Below are 25,267 nucleotides of genomic sequence, written 5' to 3' on the forward strand. Positions count from 1 at the left end.
TAAGTAAAGAAAATATAAGAAGGGCCTAACTCAGGCATAAGGTTGAATTAGCATCTATTTTTTGGACTTAATGTTATAATTTTGTCTCAGTATCTATTGTTTTTTTGTTTTGATTTAGTATCTCATATCCATTTGACTTAGGATTTTTAATTTGATTTAGCATAGTATTTAATTACTTCGACTTATTATCTTTTCTGGACTTAGTAAGTCATAAGTTTGACTTTTTGTTGTTACTTATTAGGTAATACATTTAACTTAATTCATTATCATTTTGTTTTTTTAAATTATTCATAATTTAGCTTAAAGTAAAATGTTTTATTTGTTTATGCAGAATAACTTTTCATCATGCCATTATTTTATCATTATCATAATTTTCGTTACCAGTTTGTGAACTTTATTTTGTAAATTAAACCGGAAGTCTCCGCCGCCACCGTTGCTAGCGCTGGCTTGAAGAGTGTCGTCGGAGCGGGACTCTGGATAACACAGCTGACAGTTGAGAGAGAACTGCGTTAGATTAGTTATCTGGTTACTTTCGTTTTGGGGTCAAGTTATCGATCGGCCTATATATCCGCAGCCGATCACTCCCGGGGGGAAGATTCTTTATGAACCCGACAAAAAAGACTCTTCCGTGACCATGCTGAAATTATCCGGAGCGACACTTTGCCTTTGTTTGTTGACTCTGTTGGAGTCAACAGTTTTCTTGGGGACTTGTTCACCGGCTAACGTCCAAGGTTTCGGTGAGTAAACCTAGCTCAAAAAGCGGCCCCGAAAACTTTATTTTCGCTTCTATCTCTCTCTCATTTCTCACTTCTCACATTTACAGCCATGACTAAGCCGTTTCTGACATCCACACTCGCCTCTGTTGAATAATAACTTCGTCCAACAAGAAGCGCGACATGACTCCGAAGGACAATAGCTGCCAACCTGCTAGATCAACACACAAGTTGAGGCAGATGATACAAACTGAGATTTAACATATAAAGTAGTTTGACATTGTCTCCCCCCTTCCTCACACCCTGCCCTGTGGGTGAGATACCAAACACACGCACACACACACACACACACACACACACACCATATTATGACAGGTCTAACAAATTGCCCCACCCCCCCACCCCCAGCAGCTCTTTATGTCATGCGTTTACATCTGTAACTTGTAGCTCCCATGTTATGTAGGCTGGCCACTGTTTATGCTATGTAGTAGTGTGTAACAAAAGCCTGGATGACTGCAGTACAGCAGAGTGAAGCTGTAATATGATATTGTTTTCCATTTCCCAAAGCCTGTGTGCGTAGGGACTGTGTGTGTGTGTGTGTGTGTGTGTGTGTGTGTGTGTGTATGCCAGCAGATTTTCTTTTGTTTGTTTCATATTTTACCTCCTATAACTATTCAGCCAGGTTATTTATATGTTTTGTAACTGTGCAGTATATATTTTTAATGAAATTTATTTTCTAAGATATAAATGTTTCAGTACCTTATTTTTAGTCTTTATATTAAATACGGCGGCAGCCTTTATAAAATAACCATCAAGTGTGTGCATACTTTTATGGGGCTGCGGGATATTGTCATACATTGTGATTATTTTGACAGATACTACGAATAGTGGGTTTCATTTTTATTTTCATTTTCACAGAAAGAAAACAACAACTTAAAATCATGATGATGTAACATTTGCTGGGGTCTGTTTTGTTACATCTGGAGAACAAGATTTGTAGAACAGGGCATCTCTGCAGCACAACTGTACTTCATTATAATGCTGCTTTGTAACACATTTAACATTTATAAAAAAAATAATGCAGCTTTTGCTATTTGCATATTGCACTAATTTTGCAGTTTTGATAATATTTAGATTAATTGTGCAGCCCTAATACTGTATATAGTAAGAAAGTAAAGATAGATAGATAGATGGATGGATATATATGTGTGGTATTGAGGCCCAAAGACTTCAGTTTCACTTTTACAAAGAAAAGTAAATATGCATGGTTTGCACAGTTTATACTCTACCTCAGAAATGAAAAAGGATTCTATAATTTGATAAAGAAAATATGAGAGAAAATATATTTTGTATATTTTTATCTGAGAAACAAAGGAATCTCTTTCAGTCATAATTTTTGTCTTCAATCAAAATGAAATTTATGAAATCATGAGTTTAGTGTATCTTAGTCATTTTCCTCCACTGTTTTCACCCCAGATGAGGATGCTTTCACCATCCAGCATTCGAGCACAAAGGAGTGCCTGGGGATAAAGGATTCGGCAAACTTGGGTCTCACCACCTGTAATCCAGACAGCAAGTCCCAGCTGTGGAAATGGGGTTCGGGTCACCGGCTCTTCCATGTAGCCACTTCCTTATGCATGGCGTTGGTCATCCCCAACAAGACGCTGACCCTGATTGACTGTGGCTCCAACAACCCTCTGTCGTGGCGTTGCCAGGATGGGGCTGTTTACACTATTTACCAAATGGTCCTGGCGGTCAGCGACGGCAAAGTTGCAGCCAAACGGGAAGCTTCTGATACTTGGCTAAGAGGAGGATCCCAGGACAACATCTGCCAGAAGCCATACCACGGTTAGTGTGGTTTTCTTTATCTTATCTGAGAGGGAGAATGCTTACATGCTGTAGATCTGAGCACTGCAGAAAGTGCTTCAAGCTGTCTATTATGGACCTCTGAGGACTGAATAATGCTTGAGGAAATTAGCAGTCAGGAAATGAAAGTAGTATTCAGTTTGTGTTGAGTGTAACCCATTTGTGTAACAAATTGTGTCAGAGAATCGACTTCCTGAAGTGAATGTAAATTTACTCCAACGTCTGATACTTCACGCCTTTTCATATGTAGGTGCTACCTCCTCTTGTGTCACTTCACCAAACAGGTTCTCGTACATTACAAACAGTGTGGGTTATCTTCATTCCTATCAGTTATTACTCTTTTATGATGATAGGTAACAACATGGTGTACCAAATTCCAGGTTAAGGAATAGGACATCCTTTTGAAACATACAAAACAAAATACTACGAGATTATCTATCTTCAAAACTGCCGTTGAGTTTTTTGAACTGAGTTTTTGGGGGATTATTTGATTGTGCACATACAGTCATGCAGTGGGTCCGCATGGTACACCGCAACATTAAGGCTGGCTTTCACTTTTGTTTCACCGACACTGTTCCCTGCATGGCTCTGCTGTCCCACATTTTTATCGAACACTTGATAAAAATGTGTAGAAATGTTAAGAATTCACAATAAATGTATGTATATTACACTCAAAATTATCCTTAAGAATCAATGGAGAAAGTATTTGTTATCGCTTTTAAGACATAAAGTAGCATTAAGGGAAATATGAAAGCTGATGTCTATATCTAAAAAATCCCCACAAGTCTCAAAAAGTTTAGATCCCTGTTAAAAGTTTTTTTCCTAATCATTCCTCTTAAGAACAGAGGGTGTTGTACAGAGTATGAGGCAAATTGTGATTTGTGATACTGGGCTATATAAATAAACTTTATTTGAACATAAATGGAGAGGATATTTCAGCTATTTTAAATGCTAGATTTTCTGTCTGAATTAAATCTGCTACATGGTATTTTGTTTCTCTTTCTGTCTCTTTCTGTCTTTGAAACAACAAACTCCCTGTCATAGCCTCTGTTATTAGATTTGCTTGCACAAGATTTCACTCATTTGTTACTTCTTCACTATACAATTCCCTCTTGTTCATAGTTATTGCTTTTTTTTTTACCAACACACAGGATCTGATGTAAGTATTGGGTGAGGTGCATGCAGTATGTAGAAACTTCAGTTCAGTGTTACATACAGTGTTTCCATTTCCATTAGCAAAAATGTAAGATTAAACTAACTAAAGGTCTTCTGTCTTTGTGGTTTTGTCGTCCAGAAACAAATGTCTGTCCAACAATTCCTCCAAAGATTTTCCTCTCGCCTCAGTTCATTCTGGTCTCATTTTAGTGACATTATCTGCTAGGTGTGTTTGTGTATCTTGAGAAAAAGAAGTGGTTTGGTGTATGCAAACAAATCACTGTGCTGACAAGTTTTGAGTTGACAAAGATACCAGACGCTTGTTGGTCTTTGACTTTGCTCTTTTCTCGACCCTCCTCTCTGTGCAGTTGTCCACACCACAGATGGGAACTCTGCCGGCACTCCCTGTGAGTTCCCCTTCAAATACAACGGCAGCTGGTATCATGGTTGCCTCCCAGATGCAGATCTCCCTGGACTGTCCTGGTGTGCCACCTCATCGGACTATGACCAAGAAAGAAAGAAGGGATACTGTCTAACACCTGGCATGTTGTGCTTTTATTTTATCATAAGTTTAATGATTTTTTTACTTTCTTTTACTCATCGAGATTTTGACTGCGGAGACATGCAACTGCCCGTTTTAAAAAACATTGACAGTTCTGTAAGAGATTCTACATTTCTCTCCCTCTCCGTTACATGGCTGGATGTTTCCAGGACACAATCACAATATTATTATGACCTAATTAGAAGCTGATATGCGCTAAAACTATTTTCTCTTTTTAATCTGTTTTTCTCTGTAATGAATAATGTTACATCTGGCATTAGTAAAACCTAAATGACGCACATAGATTCTCACACTGTCCCTTTGACTTTGCAGAGGAGGGTTGCCAGACTCTGTTTGCCGGGCCGGAAGGGGAGTCCTGCTACGAATTTGTTTCCAGTGCCGCCGTGACCTGGCAGGAAGCTTTGGATTCATGTCGTAGTCAAGGAGCTGATCTGCTGAGTGTGTCTGGGCCCGACGATCTCCACTCCAAAACCTGTAAGACTGATTTACTATTTATTACTGCTCCTTCAGCTGTTCTTGTTTCTTTTCCACCTACAAGCTGACAAAAAGTCATCAACTTGACATGTTGGATTCAGCATCAACACAATTAAATGCTCTGATGTGAGAGGAATGCTTCCTAACACACACATTAATATTAATATAATATAGTTAATATAATCATTTATATTGATAAAAACTGCAATAATAAACAACGTCTAGACATATCAACTGGCCTGAGTGTCTCAAAGGCTGGAAATGATAGTCATACTGCCTAAGAACTACACATACGACATAGTTTCATTTTAAGGGCTGTTTAAAGAAGCAGAACAGAAAGAGGAATATCTATTTTATTCATGCCCATGCACCACTCACGATTTAAGCACATGATTTAAGACTTTTGTTCAAATGAAAAATTACAAATTATTGTTTTATCATAATTGTTGGTTTATTACTTGGTTGTTTCTAGTTATTGTTCTTTATGTGAAAAGAAAACAAGTTAAAAACTGAGTAAGAATGAGAAAGAATCTATTTGCATGAGTGGTGGCATGCCCTAATTATTACTTAGATCTCAGAATAACCCCACATAGGTTGTTCTCAAAATAATTAGTCTAAACACGGACTGTTGCATGTGTGTTGGTAAAACTGGACTTCTTGCTCCAAGTCTGGATGTTGAGACAGACCAGTTTGTTTTTTTTACCTGTTTTGTTATTTTGTTTCTTCTTTGTTAAAATCTTGTTCATTATGTTGGTCTTCTAACTTGTTTTCCACTATTTCGAAAATGGCAAGGCAGCATTATTTATATAGGACATCTCAAACACAGATGCAATTAAGTGTGTTAAATAGACAAATAAAAGCATTAGAAACCAGAATGCAATCAATTATTATAAACTAAAATGACCATAAATACAACTGGAGTGCAGTCAGCACTAGACATTTTTAAAAAGTAAACTGTAAACAGTCTTGTTGGCTCAAGGATCCATTTTCTCTGTCTCTGTCTGGGTTTGTGGATCATAAGCACTTTAAAATTGTGTTTGTTTATCTGATTATAACCTGTCATTTCTTGAGGATATCACATAGCTAGCACCCGAAATATCTCTTGTTCTTAAGTTGAATGCTGTTTGCAGCTGGTGCAACGGTATCTTTGTGTTTGTGGCACTGTAGCTGTCAACCTGTTGAAAACCACATCACAAGTTGCATTGCACTGCAGTGGATTGCACTAGGACACACTTGTGATTCTTCAAAGTTTTATGTTCCTGTTAGGGCTTTACTGTCTATGTTTTTCCCACTCTTCTCCTCTCTCTCCTTCTTAGTCATTTTTATTGGGCATCCATGTGTTTGTGTTTTATTATGTTGTTCCCACACTTGATGATTCATACTCTCTTAGACTTATCGTTTTCTTTTCCAAATGTATGCATTACTTGTGATCCCGTGTGCTGTGATGTTGCATTGTGCAGTTTTGGACGGCCTCGACAGAATGCCTGAGAGGATGTGGATCGGCCTGCACCAGTTAGACATTTCTCAGGGCTGGCAATGGTCAGATGGCTCCCCTCTCTCCTTCCTGCGCTGGGAAACAGGTGATGATTATATGATATGTGTTACTTTCTAATCGTTGCCCCATTTCTGAGAGTATCTGTATAAATGACATATAAACACATTTAGCGTCACTGTTCTAATAAAAAAGATGTACATAAATTTACCAACTTATGCATAGCCTGCCCATAACCTCAGTGTACCAGTTTCTGTTGCCTATAATACCTTACGTCCTAGCACAACAAAACCTGCATCCTGTTGTGATCTGCTGTTGTCGCAGCCCTTCTATAAACTGAGACTTGGTGTCAGTCAGAGACACAATAGGGCCAGTGTTGAAAAGAAGCTCATTGTGCCTGGTTTTTGGACACAGTGTAGCATTGGGATTGTTAACATTGCTGAATAACCCATTAATAGTACTGAATAGAAGGCTTTATAAAACCTTCTAGCTATTGTAATATTTTTCTTCTGTTTTTTTTCTTACACTGCAGCGTGAACATTAAGGATACTGCATCCATCTGGCCTTCTACTGATACAAGCTCTTTGTGGTTATCATAATTTACAACATGTCAGTGTTGCTACTAACAGCACTATGTTGACCTGTTACTGCAACATAAAACATTTATTTTATAGCACCTCTCTGTGTGAAACACGAATGATAAGCTAAAAACCTAGAAAGTTTCCCACAGGTAAATGCCACTGTGCTCTGCTGTCACAGTCAGTATGTGATTTTATATTAATTTATTGTGTGTGGGAATGTGTTTGACAGGAATGCCATCCACCTCCATTATTACTGAGTCAGACTGTGGAGTTCTGAACTCCAAACACAACTATGAATCTGAGTCGTGTGGCAATCGGCTGCCATACATCTGCAAGAAGAGTGTCAATGCCTCTCGCACCGCAACAACAGGTGGGTTAGCTGCTGCATTCACTTTCTGCACTAACCCTAACCCTATTTCTTCTGAATCATAGAGTCTATAGCCATATTGGCGGCTATGTGAGGCTGCAAAATGCTAATGTATAATGCTATGCTAACATTCTCACAATGACAAAGCTAATATGCTGATGCGTAGCAGGTGTAATGTTAACCATGTTCACTGTCTTAGTTTTCCAGGTTAGCATTTGCTACTTAGTACAAACACAAATTACAGTTGAAGCCAATGGGAATGTTATTTATTTTGCAGGTGTTTTATTTGTAAATCAAAATATGAGACATCAAAATGTCTGTATTAAAAACAATGCTACTAATCTAGAAGGTTGGTTAGCAGCTCATAGCTTTGTCAATACATCCACCATGACCAAAGTGTTTGACTCCATTGTTGGATGAAGTGACATGACCCCACACTCACAGTAGTGTGGCTCAAATTGATGCTGACACATTCACAGACTCAGTTTAGCTGTTTCTTCATTTTGGTTTTTAATGGCGGTTGGCAACCAGCATATTCGGAGCTTTCCCCAGTTTGTATAAATGGCAGCTATTGTCCCTCCTCTGTTGCTCTTCTGTTTCTCCCGTTTTCCCTGTTGAAAAGATTATAAAGCCCTTTGTGTCAAATCTGTGATTTTAGGATATGTAGATAAAATTGACCTGACTTCTCCACATGGCCTCTCTTTGTCCTGCTCCCTCTCTACAGAGCCTTTTGTATATAAAGAAACAGTGTGTGCAAATGGTTGGGTCCCATGGAACGGCTGGTGTTACAAGTTAGTGAAGGACAGACGTCAGAACTTTACAGATGCCCAGTTTCACTGTAACAACACAGAGGGAGGAGGAGGAGGCTTTCTGGCCAGCCTCCACTCCATCGACAGCAAAGAGATGATCAGCACTAATTTCCATGCAGGTAAATCTCTCACTTTCAGGTTTCTTAGATTATTTTACTTCGTAATTAGTCCTGAAGTAGTTACTTTTCTTTGAATAAGTGAAATATCTGCAAGTTTTATATTTGTTTTAAAGGTCTTGGTTTAAGGCAGAGATATAGTGATCACATAAGTTTGTGGATTTCACGAAACTAGTTGATTTACACTATGCTGCCTTGTTTTTTTCCACTTTCTAAACAAGTTGGAAAGGAGGATTAAATTCAAAATGTTTTCTCACCGGTCTTCTGCCGTGACTGTTTGAGTTTGATTTGAAACATTTCCATAAAATCACGATGTTCACATGTGTGTAATGGTCCATCAGATGGGAACGTTAGCGATGTGTGGATCGGTCTGATTGGTTCCGGCATGAACCCCACTGTCTTCAAGTGGATTGACCAGGCACCTGTCACCTTTACCTACTGGGACCAAAACCAACCAGTCCAGCCCACTCAGGATACCAGCTGTGTCTTCTACTCTGGAGAGGTGTGTGTGTGTGTGTGTGTGTGTGTGTGTGTGTGTTTGTGTGTTTGTGTGTGTGTGTGTGGGTGTGTGTGGGTGTGAGTTCATGCATCTTCCTGTATCCTGTAACCCCTCCCACTGTTTTCAGTCTTATTTTTGGGAGGGGAGTGGGGCTGTGTGAGGAGTATGAGTACTGCCAAGGTTGTGTTTTTGTCCTCTTATGATCTGCTGTACACGTTTGTTTTTATGAGGCCTGCAAAATCAAATCTGTGTCCATTCTCCACAGTCTCATGGTTGGCAGGTTGGAAAGTGCACACTGCTGCTGCCTTTTTTGTGTCAGAAGAAAGGAAAGGTCAAGGAATTGGTGACACAGCCCGGATGTGTCCTTTCGGATGTGAGTATTGTTTAGATGATGTGATTTCCCAAAGGGAAGCATGCTGTATTAGCATTTTCTTACTCTCAGCAACTGACTGTATCAGCTCATCATGTCATGTAACAGTGTGTACATTACAAGCCTAAATGCTGAGATACATTTTTTTTTTGTATTTCTTTATATATTCATTTATCTATGTTTGCAAGTGCTGTGTCCTTCCGCACATGGGTATCTTGTCTATGACCTGCATGCATACGTCAGTAACAATCATGAAGTCATAAAAATGAATGGAGTTGCCATGCAAGTGTGTATTTTATGTAGATTGCATGCTATCAAGGTCAGCTGGCATTTGGCCAGCTTTTGAGTGATAAAGGCACTGAAGTCAGATCTGTAGCTGCAGTAGCAGCTATTGCCAGAATGGAAAATATTCCATTGTGTCAATGCAATAGCTATTTGAATATGGCTTTTTTTATGGCTTTTATGAATTACGGTTTTAAATGTGCTCTTTATTTTTATTGTAAAGCACTTTGTTACTGTGTTTTGAAAGGTGCTGGATAAATAAGGTGTATTATTATTATTATTATTATTATTACTGAATGTTGTTTAAGTCTTACTGCTGTCAATTCCCCAGGGTTGGAAGAGACACGGCAACTCCTGTTATCAAGTGAACATCAAACAAGTACCCTTCAAAGATCGCTGTAACATCACTATAAGAAACAGGTAGGAGTCTGCTGCTTGACCAGAAATACACACCGACTCATCATTTCTCTCACACATGAATGCTTTATGGTGCCATATCAGTAGGAGATCTCTTTTCTTTTAAGTGTTAGGCAGATTATATAACTTACATTTGACTCTTTTGTTCCAGGTTTGAGCAGGCCTTTATCAGCCGTCTACTAGGAGAGCAGATCACCAAGGAGCCTCAGTATTTTTGGATAGGGCTGCAGGACATTAAGAACACAGGGGAATACCAGTGGGTGAGCCAGGATGGGTCCCCGGGTGTGGTTACATACACCAACTGGGGCTGGCATGAACCAAGTGAGTAAAAAAATGCACCATGTCACAACAGACTTACTAACAGAGTATAGCATTATAATGTGCAGCATTGAATTCTGGACCTTTTCAGAACATGGTGGTTTCTTCTAGTGTGAAGGTTCAGATTTGCTAAATTAATAATGCATAAAAAAAACACAACCTTTTACCATTCACTGTTTCGTTTGCAGGACAATAGCATCATGCTGATATTGATACTGCTAGTTACAAGAATATTAATATGTAATATACAGTATGTGTCGGTTGATTAGACTCTCATCTTTTCTGTCATTTTGGTAATTAAAAGAATATCCTTGTCATAAAAATAATGCTGGTACAATGCAGAATACCATGTCAACATTCCCACATTTTCATATTTAATGAGCTAAAAAATAAATTTAAAAAACTGCTTTTTTCTCATCTAGAAAGTCAAAGTCAGCCTTCTATCTATTTAATTTATTTGCTCAAAAAACAACTATATTAGCAATTCATATTTAACTTCTTTGTGTTTCATGTACATATGTTTTTCAGAACGGGATGGAGGTTGTGCAGTGATTTCCACCGCAAAACCCCTGGGCAGTTGGGAAGTGAAGAACTGCACCTTTTTTAAGGCTGGCACCATTTGTAGAACAGACCTTGGTTCGCTTCCACCCGCAGAACCAGAGCCGAACCCCAGCATACCCTGTCCTGATGGATGGGTGTCCAAACAAAACATCACATACTGCTACAAGGTTTGTGTGTGTGTGTGTGTGTGTGTGTGTGTGTGTGTGTGTGTGTGTGTGTGTGTGTGTGTGTGTGTGTGTGTGTGTGAGACTGTGTGAGACTGTGTGTGTGTGTGTGTGTGTGAGTGTGAGAGACTGTGTGTGTGTGTGTGTGTGTGAGTGTGAGAGACTGTGTGTGTGTGTGTGTGTGTGTGTGAGAGACTGTGTGTGTGTGAGACTGTCTTTGAACACCTGTAGTTGCGTAGAATATTCCACCATTAGGAACCATGGTTTTTTTAGCAAAGGTGGTAATGGATGTGGCTGCATTGATTTTACACATCAAAGTCTGTTCACAGGTCTTGGGAGTATTGCTGCATATGTGGGGAAACATATAGTCATATATAGTCTTTTGTGGCTTCAGTTGAGTTGCATTGTGGGTCACCAGGTTTTCGAGAAGGAAAAATGTATGTATGGAGTAAATCATGCATCTCTGGTTCTGCTGCTTTTATTTTTATCCTTTTTGTTAACAAACGGTCCTTTTGTGAGTACGTCATTGTTATAAAAGTACACTGCTAAATTGGTCAAGAACTCGTTTAATTATTGGCAGAATGGTATTTACTTTATGAAAATATCACTTGTCACTTAAACACAAACCCAACCTAGGCAATGGATCATAGGAACAGAAAAATAGGAGGAAGGAAGTAATATTTAGTAGAGAAGCAAAAATCTATTAACATTTCCAAAATCTCATCACTGGGATCAAATAACAATTTAAATAAAATATTTATGCTCTAGTTTCTTCTGCATTGGGCCAATCAAAACAATGGTCAGTCTTGTGTATTTCATGGTTGTCTTATTGTACAGATTTGTCACTTCCTCTTCTAAATGATGATCAGATGACAGTTGGCTTTCTTTACAACCCAGTGTGTTACTTTACTTTAGTAGCTGTTATAAATTGTTCTTTCGTCATGTCAGGTGTTTCATGAGGAAAGGCTGAGCAGGAAGCGCTCCTGGGAGGAAGCTGAGAGGTTCTGTCAGGACCTGGGAGCTAACCTGCCCAGCTTCACAAATATTGGTGAGATGAGGGCCCTGCACAGCATCATGAGAGAAACCATCAGGTAATTCAAACATGCAGACAAGTACTGTATTCCTTTACAAGCATTCATTTATTTGTCATTGTTTATTTTGTAATTTTCTGCTTTGAGTAAATCAAAACTGATTGCTGCTTTACTCTTTAGACACATTTCATGCATACGAGTGTGGGTTATAATCATTCCCCATCAGACTGCCATTACCATTCATGTAATACCATTCTGTCACTTAACAGAGCGATGAATGCTAAACATGTTGGTTTGTCGCCATGGGCGCATACCTCAGAATTCAGGGTCCTCTCATTGTTCACATAAACATTCAGCACTTCACTTTGAAAGTTTAAATAAACACATGCCATCTCCTGAATGACACAGTTGAGTTGAGTTTAAACTTTTGAAGAAGGAAATGCCAACATTTCTTTTTAAAATTTGATTTGTGAGGATTTTTTTTTTTACTTCACGAATGACATGGTTTGCTCTGCTGTTCTTGTTACAGTGATAATCGGTACTTCTGGGTTGGCCTGAACAGGAGAAACCCAGCCGATCGCTCCTGGCAGTGGAGCAGTGGCCGCCCTGTGAGTATAAGCCTGACCCTAAACCTCTCCCTAATACACTGCGAGAAGACATAGTGTATATAAGTAATTTTTGGTATGCAACCATTCAGAACTTTACAAGAAAAATTCTTTCATCAGTTAACATATTGATGATGGTGGTATGTTTATTTTAAGACAGTGACTTCTTAAAATTCATGAAACAAATCAAAGTGCATCATATCTGTGCAGGATTAAAGGACTTTTTAATTTCAATTATTTCGCTTATTATTGCATTTATTTATGAGTAAGTTTATTCAATGTCTCCATAACAGGTATCTATGGATGTTCTACACGAAGATTTCCATGAGGACGATGAATACAGTCGGGACTGCACGGCATTCAAGGTGGGCTGGGTAGATTTAGACTAATAAATGACTTTAAATGAGAAATAGTCTTCAATTATTATGCATTTTCATGCCAGTTTTTAAAAGTCACATGACTTGACTTGCAAAAAAAAAAAAAATAGTATCTTATTTTATCTTATCTTTATGCATGTTTTTCAACATTTAGTTTAATTTAGTGTAGTGATATCTGGTTATCCATACTGTACAGCTTGACCTGTGAATCATGGCCATTTGCTCAAGCTGTTTGTGGGAGTCATGAGAAGAGCTGCAGCTACAATCTGTCTCAGTTGACTCAGTGATTTCGTGTCCTACAGGCTGTCTTGAAACTAAATCCCGAAAAAGACAGCCGGTCAGAACAGTGGGTCCTCTTTGTTTTTTCACACCATGAGGACACGGTCACCTGACATACACCAAATTGGCCTTAATGATATTCTGTCTTGGTTTATTTGACTCCTTGCTGTTGGCCTCCATTTAAGAAGTACTTTTTTTATCTTGCCGTCCAGACTCTGACCTTTGCTCTCATTTAGTTTGTCTCAGTTAGTGATTGTGTTGTGTGACAAACTATCACTGAATTGCGTTGAGCCACATGATCTGCAATGAAACTTCTTTTTTTATGTATGTATTTCTTTGATGGTAATATTTGTGCAAACTATCTGTGTCCTCATTAGACAATGAAGAGCAGCTTGAAACACCTGTTACTTTTTCTGCACCATGACTCACCACCCACACCTTTCTTTGCCACACCATTTCACTGTGATGCCAGGCTAGAGTGGGTCTGCCAAATTCCCCGTGGTAAGTTGTTTTGTTGTTGTTTTTTTGTTTGGGAGGAGCTAATATCTCTCAACGAGACAAATTAGTCGCCTTGTTAAAAATGTACATTTCATATTGGTAAGAGAGAGATTTATCCACATGTGATTTAATAAACCTGTAGGCTTATATGTAAATAAATCTACTGGAAGGCAACATGATGTTGTTATTTGTGTGCTTTTGGTAATATTCTGCTTCTAACCAATTCTTTGTTGATGTTTCCACAGGAAAGACACCGAAGAACCCAGCCTGGTACAATCCCGGTAATGATGAAATCTAAGTCTAATTTATCTTCTGAGTCTGTAATTTGGTCAGATAATATGTATGTTGTCACTGTCTAAAATGTGTCATGATTTTAGAGCAGTTTGTTGTGCTTTTCAGGTGGGCACCATGAGACATCAATCTTCATAGATGGAGCAGAGTTTTGGTTTGTTAATGAGCCTGAGCTGACTTTTGAAGAGGCAGAGCTCTTTTGCAATGTGAATGACAGCAAACTGGCTGCACCACTTAGCTTAACTGCTGCCGGACAGATCCAGCGGTACCTCAAAGATGTAAGTTGTGACTTCTTTCAAGTACAGTTTTAAATGTGTACTTGACAGCTACATGATATTGTGCTTAAAGCCTGAGGCTAAACTGGTTAGTCGGACATGCCACTGTATGCAGCTTATTTTTTCGAGCAGATAAACACGCTGTTTCTTCCATTCCTTCCATCTTTCCACTGGTTTTTTTTGTTGTTTTGTAAAGGATAATAAAAGAGACCACCTTCGACTCACTAAGCTCTTCAGATACAGAGTATAGTTCTTATTAGAGTCAGTTTTAGCCTACAACATGTGTAGAAATCCAATGCTTGACACACTTGCCACGCCCCATTACAGTTGCTAAGCTATTATTTGACAGTTGCTGTTTGTGGGCGGGGGTTTAGCAAACAGGTCATGGAAACTGGTCATAGAGTTTTTCATGAAAATACAGCTGGAAGCAGTCAAAATTCAGTAGAAGAACATTATGCCTCCGACCACTAACAAAATAAAAACATCAATGTAATAACATCTTAGCGGCACAGTTACTTCACAGTTCATTAAAACTCACCATCAAATGTATTTGTCTGAAATACAGGCCATCTCATTCTCTGCTGCATCAGTTTTTATTATTCTGTTTTTATTCTTTTGTGTTTTATCCGTCTCTTGTGAGAGCTCCCAAATATGTTTCTTACACATACATCTAGTATAGCCAAGCATTAAAACGCACATGAAAAAATCACAATTTAATTAAACAATTGCATGTTTTTCACTTAAAAGGGATTTTATTTTCTTTTATTGTATGTTGTTCCTTGCTGACGTGAAGGGTATCCTAATGATTACTGCCTCACAAGGTCTTTTTTTTTGGAAAGAGGGATGACAGGAGGCTCCGTATAGGCATCCAAAAATAAATGATGTGTAGGGTGCTCTTGGTTAATAAGGGAAAAAAACAGGATAAAGAGGAAGGCAATACAGCCACTTCAAAAAATATTAATGAGGGAGGAAATAGAATATTAAATATTAAATTATTGTAGTTGCTAAATCATTAAAAAAAACAAGATTCTTCGACCTCTGTAGGTTGTCACAGCTTTAGAACTACAATAAAGGCTTTCTGATATTTGAATATATGTGCCTGGATTTCCCTCCCATTTATCCACTTTAGAAAGTCTGTATGAGACAAGAGGTAATAAAGTTGATTACAGGATTGTTTTATTATTTGGTACTAAGGCTTGCATGTTTTGAACAGATATCAAGTTCTCCCAAGCAAAACTGGTGGATCAATATGAGAGAGCCCGGGCGGATATTCCCCATGACGTAAGCCAGTACAGTCACACACACACACACACACACACACACACACACACTGTACCTGCATAAAATGTGATGCTGAGGTTGACTGAAATAATCTATGTTCTAGGTACACCCAGATGTACTATTATCATTCATTTTTCCTGGGCAGATGCACCTCCATCAGTCTTGAAAGCTTATTTCCAGGTGAGTGAATGTCAGAGTTGTTATGCAGCTGTGTATGATTAAGGATATTTTTAATTCAACATGTTATTTGATAGAAGAATCCGTATATATGTAATCCGTAGAATAAAATGTGAATAAAGACCCTAAAATAAGAAATGTTATCGGAGAGAAATGTGTATTTGTGTTTTTGCTCTTGCTCTTTCCACTGGTTTGAAGTGGGTGATGCTCAGTTGGAAAAAGATTTTCCAACTGAGCATCAGAGTTTAGGGACATCAGTATTTTTATAAAAATCTATTGACAGACGTGGGTTTTGTTTGCTCTTGTTTTTGTAGTGTTAAAGTCCTAACAGAGATAGACAAGGATGCTTTTTCAAACTTAAACTTAGATTTTTCAGTTTAGTGTTGACTATGCTAGAGAAAAATAATTATAAACCAAGGTTTCGGGGGCTTTAAAGCTGTATTTTTCCCAACTGCATTTAAAAACCGCCTCTTTGTCAACTTTACAAGGCATTTGATTGAAACTACTTACATGCCAAAATAACTACAACCAGAGAAGCTAGCAAATGTGTAAATGTTTTGGAAAATTGTCCAGGGCAGCACAAAACACTAAGGCAGAACTAACTAATAAACTAATCTGACCAATCTGACTAATCTGATGCACATTATACTCTCTTTTGTTAATCAACACATTTGCTGCTATGTTTGCTTGCAGAGTATGAGCGCAGTTGCCAGCAGCGGTTGCCCTTTGTTTGTGAGAGACACAACATCACGTCAGTGGAGGTAAACCCTCTGGAGCCTGATCCCCGTGGTCTGTCCTGTGGAAATGGCTCTCTGTCCTTCAGAAATAAGGTATGATACATTTTAGATACTGCATGACTCTTTAAAACAGCTCCTGTTCTTATGGTCTTTTACAGTACTTGCAACCTTACACTCACATAAGACAGAATTTCTTTAGGTTAAAGAACAAAGAGAGATTAGAGCTAACGACATTCAAAATATGTTTGCTTGGCACCTACCCACTGTACATCTGTGTATGTTTTATTTAACCTTAATTTCAGAAGGAAGTCTGCTGAGATACTTTCTCTCTCTTACAAGGGAAACCTTTTATTCAACATAAAATAATAATTTACATATAGCACTATAGCACAGTAACATTGAATTATATTATATGTATCATGATTATGATACGGTTATCTTTTTTTAAGTGCTACACACTGATGAAGAGCATGAAGCCTGTGTCATTCAATTACGCCAATGAGGACTGCCAGTCGGTGAGGGGAACCCTGGTCTCTGTATCAGATCAGGTGGAGCAAGGTGAGGGCCACTATTGTTCTAGTTCTGTGTTTAATGAACAAGACAGGCATGGTTAACATTGGAGTCAAAACGCATGCTCTATTTAACGCAAAAAAATGCTTTACACTGTGTGTGTGTGTGTGTGTGTGTGTGTGTGTGTGTGTGTGTGTGTGTGTTTGTGTGTGTTTGTGTGTTTGTTTGTTTGTTTGTTTGTTTGTTTGTTTTAGACTTCATCACCACCCTTTTGCCGGACATGAGAAACATTGAAAGGATATGGCTCGGTCTGAAAATAAGACGTAGTGTTCCAGAGTGGATGGACCAGTCCCCAATTAACTACCTCAATTTTAACCCCCTGCTTCTGGGCATGCAGAGGGCTATAAAAGTCAATGTAAGTTCCCCTTTTCTTCACTTCTGTACTAACTGGGAACTCCGATGATCTTACACATCAAAGTCCAGTCTTGGGGACAGCATATTATAAGGAATATGGTCTAGACCTGCTCTATATGAAGATAACTGAATTTAGAATTGAATATGTTAAAAAACTTTGTATAAAAGCATTTAGTGGCTCTAGAGGGATCAGTGTGTCATCTGCCTGATAAATTGCTACAGGTTTCTGGAGATGTGGAGTTTGAAAGAAGTGAGCTGACCTAACCTTTGTAGCCCAACTCCTCATATCTGCTTGAGGCTTGCAGCTTGAGGCTTCATTAGCCACTACTAGCACGAACACACCTGAATCTCTGAACTGTCAGCAGCCAAGTTGCATTGTGGGTAATAAGGGTGGGAGGTTTTAACAAGGAAGAGGAATGTGTGGAATGAAAAAGACGTTCTCTCTTGTTCAGCTGCTTTTGTTTAGATCTTTTTTTTTCTAAAACTGTTAGTGCAATGCTAAAGTGCTGGAGTACTCTTTTTAATGCAAACCTCGGACTCAGGGCATGAGATGAGTTGTGCTTTACCATGCTTCATCTTTATACAGTCTGCATTACAGCCATAGACTGTAGATAGAAACAATGTGTTCTTTACTGTTAGCATTGGCCTGTGGTAGCTTACTAAAAGGGAACACATTTGACAGGAAAATAGACTTAACCACATTTGATAGTAATTTTTCTTTGTTCTTTTTTTGATAGACATTGGATCCAGACAGTATGGATTTCTGTGTGTTTATGATCAATAGCCCCAACTCCGACATGCTGGGTACCTGGGACTATTCTTCCTGCACAGAGCCTCAACATCTGTCGGTTTGCCAGCACTATGCAGGTAAATCACTGCTTCCAGCATCTAATCATGCTTTATTATCCAGCAAGAAGTCACTTAATCAAGTTACTTAATCTGGCATGCTAAAGTTCTTTATTTATTCTGAATAATGTTATTAAGTATAGGCTTTGATGCATGTTAACTGTTGAAAATACATTTGAAAGGGCAGTAAAAGATGCATGGATAGGGGTTAAGGTGTTGACCAATCATGGTTCAAATCTAGCAGGGACCTTAATAGCATGACGTTCCCATCTCTCTGCTGTAATTTCTCTAATAAAAGGCATGAAGTATAAATACTTGAAAATAAATACTTTTCTCTCTGGCAAAACCTGCCATGACCCTATGTTCTTTAAACACAAGGCTTACTCATTTCAGATAAAGTCGAGGAGCCCCACGTCCCCACAGAGCCCTTTGTAGTCAACAACCACACCATCCTGCTGCTCGTCAAAAACCTCACCTGGTTTGGGGCCTTAGAGCAGTGCCAGAGTAACGGCATGTACCTGGCAAGTGTGGCCGATACCCTTCTGCAATCCACCCTCACTGTGCATGTGAGCCGTGCACGCATGCCCATGTGGATCGGCCTCTTTAGCGAAGACGTAAGTGTACCAGAGAATGGCAGTCTTTATTTGAATCCACTATTTTTTACAAAATTATTTTTTTAAATGTTTCTTTTGTGTTTTGTCTTGTGTTCAGGGTGGGACCCACTACCGCTGGACCGACCACAGTCACACCGTATTCAGTCGTTGGTCTTCTGATCTCACCAGTGGGTCGTGTGTCTACCTGGACACCGATGGCTTCTGGAAAGCCACCCAGTGTGAAGAAGAGCTTGGAGGCGCTATCTGTCACAAACCACACAGTAAGTGTGGATATGGAGAAGATAAACAGAAATGCCTGTTGTACCTCCTCATAGCTAATCCCTGCTAGTGGTGGAATTACAGGTGTATGAAACATTTTTTCTAGACAGGAAAACTTGAGGAACTCTTTGTAAATTCTCTCAGGAACAGTTGTACATTTTATAACAGATCTTCTTTTTCTGGTCGGTGCATTTGTACAGCAAGATGGTGTAGAAAAGGTCTTGTTTCTAGTAAAATTCATCCAAAAAATTCACAAACATACAGTGGCTTTCATAGAACGTGAAGTCTATCAAACATTAAGTATAAGTAACTCACAATAAATAACTATTATTATGGACCAATAATTTATCGGCTGTAATTTAATTATCAGAATATCTATATAATATTATAATAATAATATAACATCTTTTTATTTAGTCTTGTGGTTCGAAATCTTTACAGATTTGATCTCCTCTAAAATCTCTTCCATCTCTGTTGACATGCATCACTCTTACAAATACCAATATTTTTTAAACCATCTACTTAAAAATACAAACATATGTATTACAGAAGAGATCATCACCACACCAGAGGACGTTGCAGTAAAGTGCCCCCATAAGATCAATGGTCCAAACTGGATCCCCTTCAAGAACAACTGCTACTCCTTCCAGCTGGTCGCCTCCAGATGGGAGCAGTTTGACCAAGGACAGATTCACCAAACCTGCAAAAAACTACGTAAGAATTTAACGACATTGGGCACATGTTGTTGTGTTTTGGTTTTCTTATGAGACTTTCTATAACAGACTGATGTTGTTAAAGTTGCTAATAATGATGCCTTTATATTTCAGATGCAGATGCAGACATCCTTACCATCCGAAATCCAGAGGAGAATGAGTTTGTCAAGCAGCAGCTCGTACCATTTCAAAACTTGGTCCAGTTTGTGTGGCTGGGGCTGTTCAAAGATAACAACGGTTTGTATTTATTGCTTAACCGCAAATGTCTATTTTGCAGTAGAACGCATTTGTCTGCTAATACACATCGTGATACCTAAACTCAAGGGTGTTGGCCGATATGGATCGGATACAAGTTCTTACATGCCTTCTAGATATCACCGGTACTATCAAAGAGCTCATTGAACTTAATCTGTATGCTGGGATGTGCCCCTCAAGCTCTTTGATTGGTGGGCTTCTCTGGGGGCAGTGTTAACATACACTATATATGTATATGTCTGATGAAGGTCTGAGGACTGTGTAGTGTAGTAGCAGCCATGTGTTACTTACACGGTGTTTTTAGGCTTGTGAAAAAAGATGTACTAGTGAGTGTGTATTTATGTCATTATGCCATTATATTAATAGTAATTTTTGTCTGCTGTAGATGACAAGATGAAGTGGTATGATGGCACAAATGTCCAATATTCCAACTGGGCAAGAGGCAGACCCGATGTAGAAGAACCTTTCATGGCTGGTCTCACCACTGACGGCAACTGGATTCTCATCTCAAACCGAAACGTGTTTGCAGAGTTCAAACAAAAGACTATTGTGACGTGCAAACTGGACAATGGTTGGTGTCTCACACTTTACATCAAAATGTATATTTCTCTGTCCACCTCTAGTGTTATCGTCACTGAAAATATTTCATCCTCTTACATATTTTTTAATCCTTCCTTCCCAAGAACCAAAACAGGAGTACAACCTGTCATCCAAGGATTTTCAACGTTACGGCAACTTATCTTATGAGGTAGTAACCCAAAAGTTGAATTGGTACCAGGCTCTGAAAGAGTGCAATCAGCGTGGAGGCCACCTGGCAAGTGTCCACGACATCCAGCACAGTGCCCACGTGAGGCTCATTTCCAAGACGGATGGCTTCCCGCTCTGGATTGGCCTGTCAAACCAGGATGTAAGTATTTCGCTTCACCAAAATATGTGCTAAATTTGCATTTCTCTCACATGACAATGCCTCAGAATTCTTTGCTCATAATTTCACTTCTTCTGCAAACAAGATGGGTTAACATGACATGTCTCTATCTCTCTCTCTCTCTCGCCATGCAGGTTAGTGGCTCAGTCTATGAGTGGTCTGATGGAACGGAATTTGACTACAAAGCCAACATCTCTGACACACAGCAGAGCTCCAGCTCAGATAAACAAGGGGCCAGCTGTGTTTTTGTAAACCCTGCTGGAGACTGGGTGAGGACCAGCTGCAATATGGTGGCAGAAGGTGCCATCTGCTACACCACCACTATCACCACCAGTTCCCAGAGTAAGTCTGATGTGTGTTTTTTGACATTGTTCCTCTTTCATCATGTTGAAAAAGGGAAATGACTAAAAAGAAAATGAGCACCACTCAATCTTTTCATACATTATGGCAAAGTTGTACCTTTGTTTAAAATTATGCATGAAACTGTGACTTCATTTGTGCTGGATGGCACTGACTGTCCACCTCATGTCTCTGTGTTATTATGAATCAGGAGCCATACAGCCGGTTGCCCCAGAGACCAATCACTGCCCTCAGAGCAACGGTATGGCCAAGTGGGTGCAGCATGAGAATCACTGTTACGCTGACATGAGCTTCTCCAACTACAGTGTGTACAGCATGGAGCAGGCCAGGGGCGTCTGTCTGAACATGAGTGAGTTGTTTTTTGGTGTATGAAGGGTTATAATTAGTATTCATCTGAAGCAACTGTAGTCCACCAATTGTTTTTTTTTTTTTCTGCTGCTGACAGATGCTCAACTGCTGACCATAAAAACCTCAGAGGAGAACGACTTTGTGTCAAAGTACATGTATGATTCCCCTCTCATCACCAGTCGTGTTTGGCTTGACGTGGTTCTGGATACTCAAGGTAAACCCCATAATTTAAAGCATAAGCAAGACAGTAAACCAAGGAGGATTTAGATAACATTACAGGTCCAATCTGCAGTTTTTAACTATTTCTATTATGAATATATGTTACAGCAACAGAAAACATTATTCAATGGGATTTAACTAATTGTTTTGAGTAAGTATTAGTATTAAATCACTTCAATTAATTAATTTAGGAGCGATAGCTGGTTCAAGTCCAGTTGTGTAATGTGAAAGGAAGCACTAATAGTGACAAACCCACAGAGAATTACCACCCAACACTGCAGTCCCCCTCAGCTCTACGGAGCATTTTAGTGTCTTTCAGCTCATTTCTTTGTGGGGTGATTACAGCTCATAATTTTACTGTCTCAGCATCAGCATTCAGCCACAACAGCCAGCTCTGGTAAACATACTATACACTACTTACCCAACACCAAAACGCAGACAAGAATAGAGCAAAGTTAGCGACAAGCTGGTGAAAACAGTCAAACCTTTAGCAGCTAAGGAGCCAGATATCGCCCTCAGCAGCTGGTAGAGACCAAAACGGAGCTAGAATATTGGATTTAAGATTTTTAAACTGACAGAAATATGACTTCAAACAAATCCTAATGTTGCTGGATATGTAAATTGGCAGACAACATATCACCTTTAATAATATGTCAGGTTTGTGTTTATAGCTTGTTTTGCTTCCCCAAGTGGCAAAAAATAAAATAATATAAAACAAATCTCTTTGATTGTGTTGATTATTTTAATCTTATTTTACTAATTGTTTATGTTGTTGATTTGAGTCCGATATTAACTCTCAACATCATACAGAAACACATTATTTGTGACATGATTTGTGTTGTGAGAGTGATGATAGTCCTCCTTCCTTTCCCTTCTCATTATGTCCTCGTTCTTCCTCTTCTACAGGTAAGCCTGTATCCTGGCAGGATGGCTCGACTCTGGCTTACTCTAACTGGAAGTCTGAGGACTTTGTTACTGGGAAGAAGTCAGATCCCCAGTGTGCCGTCATTATGGCAGGAGATAAAGGAATCTGGAAGCTCGTCAACTGCAAGGACAGCCGCAGTCGTGTTGTCTGCAAATCGGAAGCAAGTGAGTGTCACAACTTCATTAAAGGAAAATTCGACATTTTGGGAAATATGCTTATTCGCGTTGTTGACGAGAGTTAGATGAGAAGATGGATACCGCTCATATATGTACGGTAAATGTGTATCTGGAGGCATTAGAAGGTTAGCTTAGCACAAAGTATGGAAACAGGTGGAAACAACTAGCCTCTTGGCACTGTCTGTAGGTAAAAAGCTGCCAGGCAAACAGTGGAGACTCTAGGAAGTTGCTGGTTCCGGCCAAGAAACAACCTGGCACATAACCGCCTATAAAACAGCTAGTTGTCATTATTGCACTTCAGTTTTTGTATGGATTAAACAAACAAGATATATTACGTGTTAATTAGTGAGCTTTAGAGGTGCTGGTTGGTAGATTTGTTTCTTTTTGTTTCTATCTTGTTTACTTGGAACACAAAAACTGATGACTAACTTCACCTTTGCTTCTCAGAGTCTGCAGGCGCCCCCGTTGCACTCGGTTTCTTCATCGTGGTCCTCATCGCTCTCCTCTTAACCATCGGCTTTGTTGTCTATAAGAAGAAAAGAGCCCACTTCTCTTCTACCGTCCGCTACAAGAGGACCTTTGATGAATCAGACACCACCAGTATTATAACGGAAGCTGACTGAGCTTGCTTAAGTGGTCAGCCTCAGGGAGTATTGATGTGCCTGCCTTGTGTGCATTTTAGTACTTTTCACCAGGAGCACAATTGCTCTTACTAAAAAGCCTTCCCCTTTTTTTAAATTATTTATTTATCCCACTCAAGCCTTCAAACTTTCTAGAATTATGTTTTAAACTGTAAATATTGTTGGCAAATTGTGAATATTCGCCAAAATTTGGGCTACTTTAGATTGTGAGACCTGTGTTATACCTAATGTAAATACTTGGGCTGATGCTTTGTGGTACATGTTGATCATTGACATTAGTGGGATGTTAGAGTTCTGTTTTTGGGTTTTTGATATTGTAAAAAGATGTGATTTAAAGAAATATGCAACCTGATATAACACTCCCATTCAGCCTTATAACAGGGGTTAAATTGCACTGATGTATTGTGACTTCAAACTATCAGACACAAAACATTTATTGTTTTATGCTGTATTTACCATTAGTCAGTTTATCAACATATTCCAGTTGTATTTTTCAACTTCAAAATCCACATTGTCATCAATCAGTACATTTAAAGGGCCAGTTCATCTAAAAATCCAGTCAAACTAGTTTTTCTTTGACTTGGAGTGCTATATATCCAGATAGTTTCTCCTTCAAACACTCACAATACTGCCAAGATCTCACTGTGAATCATTTGAGAAGTAGTTTTTACTGAAGTATGCCCCATAACTGTCCACAAGCAAAAGGAAGACACTAAAGACTGTAAACGTTTCAATCATATTTTACGAGAAACTTTGCTGTTGAGCTCTTTAAATTGGCTGTGGGTTGGATTTGGTTTTGAGCTCCACTTAATTGGCCTTTTTTAGCTTGCAGCTAAAATCTCTGTACCCCAGCAAATCACATTAAAGTTATCTGGATTGAGAGATCACACTCTGGTGAAGAAAATACATTTGTATTTTTATTTGGACTGAGCCTTTAAACAAAAAGAAATGAATGTCTGACTGTGCCTTTTAACATCATGATTTTGAAAGAGATGGGAGTTTTTTTTAAGTCACTGGATTGGGTCATTTTCAGTGTATTTACTGATTCTTTCGACTTATTAATACCTATTAATAAGTCAAGTTAATGTGTTTAAGTTGTCAATATGTAAATCAAAGAGGAAAATCTTAAATTTTAGTCCTGCTGATTAGTTTTAAAAGTGTAGGACACTGTCTTAGCCACAAAAAGAATCAGACACGTCTGTATTGTTTGTCTGTTTACGTAGATCAGACTTTCCTATGCACTTAACTACTGAGCAAGAACGCACTTTAATACGTTGTGGAGCTACAGTTCCTATGTTTAAGCACAATGAGGGTTGAAGAGTTTTTAAAGACGTTCAAATTGCACTGGTGTTCGTTTTGAATGCTTTGTAAATATGTGATGTTTTTCTTTTTTAAACTAAGAATGAACCAAAGATGCTCTGAGTCGTTTGAATGTCAAAAAGCCTGAGCTTTCCTTTCAGTTTGTGGAACTGCCTCGGTATGGCTTGTTAACCCATTCATATCAAGGGTAAACCAAATGTTAATGTGTTGTTTTTTTTTAACTTTACCACCGCTCTTAATGAGATCTGTCAGCTCATATCAGGTACAGTATCCTTCCAATAAAATTTTCTGTCTTCATTGTGAATTTGAATTGTGATGTGACTCGCTCCATGGGCTCATACTTTCGAGATATTGTCTCCAAACAACTCGCTTGAAAGTAATCTTCCTGCAGTAAGTCATTGTCAAATCACAAGAGCTGCTTAGATTTTGATTCTAACAAGATGCAC

The 25,267-nt window shown here is 38.8% G+C and overlaps 1 protein-coding gene across 1 annotated transcript; it reads left to right on the forward strand.

Annotated features, from left to right (window-relative positions):
- The first annotated feature begins 445 nt into the window (after positions 1 to 445).
- Positions 446 to 25,125, forward strand: ly75 (lymphocyte antigen 75). The gene is made up of 35 exons (XM_051378617.1): positions 446 to 737; positions 2,190 to 2,561; positions 4,103 to 4,276; positions 4,609 to 4,770; positions 6,231 to 6,350; positions 7,073 to 7,213; positions 7,935 to 8,138; positions 8,477 to 8,637; positions 8,900 to 9,007; positions 9,618 to 9,706; positions 9,855 to 10,024; positions 10,550 to 10,749; positions 11,695 to 11,837; positions 12,307 to 12,385; positions 12,676 to 12,747; positions 13,416 to 13,539; positions 13,782 to 13,817; positions 13,936 to 14,105; positions 15,316 to 15,383; positions 15,487 to 15,563; positions 16,254 to 16,390; positions 16,747 to 16,855; positions 17,062 to 17,222; positions 17,959 to 18,088; positions 18,461 to 18,681; positions 18,779 to 18,941; positions 19,489 to 19,653; positions 19,767 to 19,889; positions 20,293 to 20,478; positions 20,591 to 20,814; positions 20,967 to 21,174; positions 21,383 to 21,541; positions 21,638 to 21,754; positions 22,666 to 22,848; positions 23,308 to 25,125. The coding sequence occupies exons 1-35, from the start codon at positions 635 to 637 to the stop codon at positions 23,481 to 23,483; spliced, it is 5,235 nt and encodes a 1,744-aa protein (XP_051234577.1). The 5' UTR covers positions 446 to 634; the 3' UTR covers positions 23,484 to 25,125.
- The last annotated feature ends 142 nt before the right edge of the window (positions 25,126 to 25,267 follow it).

This window comes from Dicentrarchus labrax, unplaced genomic scaffold (genome assembly GCF_905237075.1).
Source record: "Dicentrarchus labrax unplaced genomic scaffold, dlabrax2021, whole genome shotgun sequence".
Lineage (NCBI taxonomy): Eukaryota > Metazoa > Chordata > Actinopteri > Moronidae > Dicentrarchus > Dicentrarchus labrax.

Coding starts and splice junctions, on each gene's coding strand:
- ly75 (XM_051378617.1), top strand. CDS start 635: ATGCTGAAATTATCCGGAGCGACACTTTGCCTTTGTTTGTTGACTCTG. Junction 738..2,189: donor GGCTAACGTCCAAGGTTTCG/GTGAGTAAACCT, acceptor TTTTCACCCCAG/ATGAGGATGCTTTCACCATC. Junction 19,654..19,766: donor CCAAACCTGCAAAAAACTAC/GTAAGAATTTAA, acceptor TTTATATTTCAG/ATGCAGATGCAGACATCCTT.